The 2,753-nt window shown below is 48.3% G+C and overlaps 1 protein-coding gene across 3 annotated transcripts in view; it reads right to left on the reverse strand.

Annotated features, from left to right (window-relative positions):
* The window catches only part of EIF4E2 (eukaryotic translation initiation factor 4E family member 2), a 31,587-nt gene that overhangs the window by 13,735 nt on the left and 15,099 nt on the right, over positions 1-2,753 (reverse strand). For all 3 annotated transcript variants that reach the window (XM_010836952.1, XM_010836951.1, XM_010836950.1), the window contains exons 5-6: positions 1,118-1,270; positions 879-1,015 (exon numbers count right to left, since the gene is read on the reverse strand). In XM_010836952.1, the coding sequence (XP_010835254.1) occupies positions 879-1,015; positions 1,118-1,270 (290 nt within the window). The remainder of the gene's footprint in view (positions 1-878; positions 1,016-1,117; positions 1,271-2,753) is intronic.

The raw sequence follows: 2,753 nt of genomic DNA on the forward strand, positions 1-2,753 counted from the left end.
CTCAGTAAAGCCCTCATACCCCCCACTTTTCCGATGGGACAGGTGAAGCAGAGTGGCAGAGACTTTTCAAAGGCACGCAGTGGTATCTGAGTCAAAGGACAGAACTACACCCATAGGTCCTGACTCCTAGCTGGCTTGCTCTCCCTTCACATGTGAGAAAACTCTTAACAGCCACTCCCCACAATGTGTCTATAACACCCTGAGTTTATTTATGATCTTTGGTCACTGAAGGAGCAACCCCGGCCAGTGATTCTCACTTGTGGACGTCCAGCTCCACTCCCCTGAGTCTCAGGCAGACTGCTGAGCTAACTTCCCCTCTGGCATTCCTGCTCCCCTTAGAGTCTACTCTCACACACACACTGTTCTGCTTCCACTTCGACTTCAGCTCTGCACACAAGGAAATAGAGTCATCATTCCTGGTAAAGAAGTCAATTTCCCGGGACAGAGAGCAGACTGAAGCTAACAAGTTAAAAAGACATGCAAAAGTGGAGTGAGAGACAGACAGGGAGGAGGGCCTCACTGTTCAGTGAAATTATTTTAGAAACCGCAAGAAAAAGAGCACTTTGTCTTTCATTTTGAGACAGTGGTTAGTGAAGTAAAGACAAGACAGCCTGTGTGAATACAGCAAGCCCAGGTGGTTCAGCTGGGACTCTGCAAAAGGGATCTCTCATCCAGAGCACCCAGGGTGCAGGCAGGCAGAGAACCGCACCAGCAGAGAATGGCTATGAGTGGACAGAAGCACTGGGGGAAGACTGGTCTGTCCCTTCTCCTTAAGTCAGTCTCCTGGAAGACCATATTCCTCTGGACCCGACTAAGGACCTACTTTTGCTGAACTCAGGGACACGCCCCACACCCCCCCAATCCCCCACAACACATACTTGATGCTGTCGGTGTGGGTTTTGTATTCCATAATGGTGTTGGGAGGTAGGTTAAGCACTCGCCGAAGCGTATCCCGTATGCGGGCCGTGGTGGCTTGATCGCTGGCAGTCTTATTCCATATGGAAATAATGTCCTCCTATAGGAGGGACGACAGAAGGATTCATCAAAGGAAACTGGAGGCAGTGAGAAGAGCAGAGGTGACACACATGAAAGCAGACCTGCCCGCGAGGCGGCTTACCTGAAAGCGGACAGAGACCACAGCCCCGCAGATCTCCTCCCCAACCATGAACTGTTCCCCCAGCATAGCCAAGATGAGATTCTCCCAGCAGCGGGATGCCAAGCCCTTCCGCAGTCGAATTATCCACTTTCCGCCATTTTTATTTGCATCATCCTGTAAAAAAAAAAAGTATTAAAAGTTAAAATATGGTCTCATAGCATTAGGGCCAAGGATCCATGATCACTGAGAAGTCTTGCTGTTTTCCAACTATTCAACTCTATAGGAAAATGTGGTAGGACTACAGGAAGAAACGAGAAAAAAGAAACACAAGGTGGGGATCCTTGCAACCAGCCATTAAAGAAAAACAGCCACACAGACCCTTTAAACCAATCCTCTTTTGGGAACTCCCTGGCAGTCCAGAGGTTAAGGCTCAGCACTTTCAGTACCAGGATCCAGGTTCAATCTCTGGTCGGGGAACTAAGATCCCACAAGCCATACAGTGTGGCCAAAACAAACCAACCAACCAACCCTCTTTTTTGAAAACTACATCAAAATGAAATAATGTCAGATTTCAAACACAGATCATTCCTTACTTCATTTGCTAAAAGTTTATCAAGTGTCACCATGTCCCCAAATACAGACATGACATCACAGTCTCTACCCAGATCCAGTCTAGTGAAGCAGACAAACAAGAAAACTAATTGCAGTAGTGCAGTCTGACAAGTACTGCTGTAACAGAGATACATACAGGAAGTTTATGAAGAACAAGACAGTCAGAAACACCCAGGAAAAGGAAAACATTTCAGCTGGGTTGTAAGGGACACAGGAGTTAGCCAGGTGAAGGGCTCTGTGGGCACTGGGAAGGACATGGCTATGTGCAAACACTGACTGTGAGGCAGAGATGCAAAGAGGAAGATCTAGCTACACTGAAGGGAGGGTCTGGAGAGGACAGGTGACAAGTGCTAAAAGGTAATTAGGAGTAAGATCATGTGTGCAACAGAAAACTGCATAAGATTTTTAATTAAGGTGTGTTTGTGTGTGGCAGGGGCGGGGGTTCCCTGGTGGCTCAGATGGTAAGGAACCAGCCTGCAATGCAGGAGACCTGGGTTCGATCCCTGGGTCAGGAAGATCCCCTGAAGGAAGGAATGGCTACCCACTTCAGTATTCTTGCCTGGAGAATCCCTGTGGACAGAGGATCCTGGTGGGCTACAGTCCGGGGTCGCAAAGAGTCAGACAGGATGGAGTGACTAATGACTAAGCACAGCATAGCACATGTGTGTGTGATCATGTCTGTCTTCTGGAAGAATGCTCTGGCATCAGCATAGAAAAGATGGACTACAGCAAAGAGATCACAGAGCTCAGCTCTGGGTCTCCAGTGACTGCCCCTAAGCTTATTTTTACTCACTTTAACCATATGTATACTATGGTAATGTATAACACACACATAAAACTAGTCTATGGGAAGTTCAGTTCAGTTCAGTTGCTCAGTCGTGTCCGACTCTTTGCGACCCCATGAATCGCAGCATGCCAGGCCTCCTTGTCCATCACCAACTCCCGGAGTTCACTCAGACTCACGTCCATTGAGTCGGTGATGCCATCCAGCCATCTCATCCTCTGTCGTCCCCTTCTCCTCCTGCCCCCAATCCCTCCCAGCATC

The sequence above is a fragment of the Bison bison genome, unplaced genomic scaffold (genome assembly GCF_000754665.1).
Source record: "Bison bison bison isolate TAMUID 2011002044 unplaced genomic scaffold, Bison_UMD1.0 scf7180017864068, whole genome shotgun sequence".
NCBI lineage: Eukaryota > Metazoa > Chordata > Mammalia > Artiodactyla > Bovidae > Bison > Bison bison.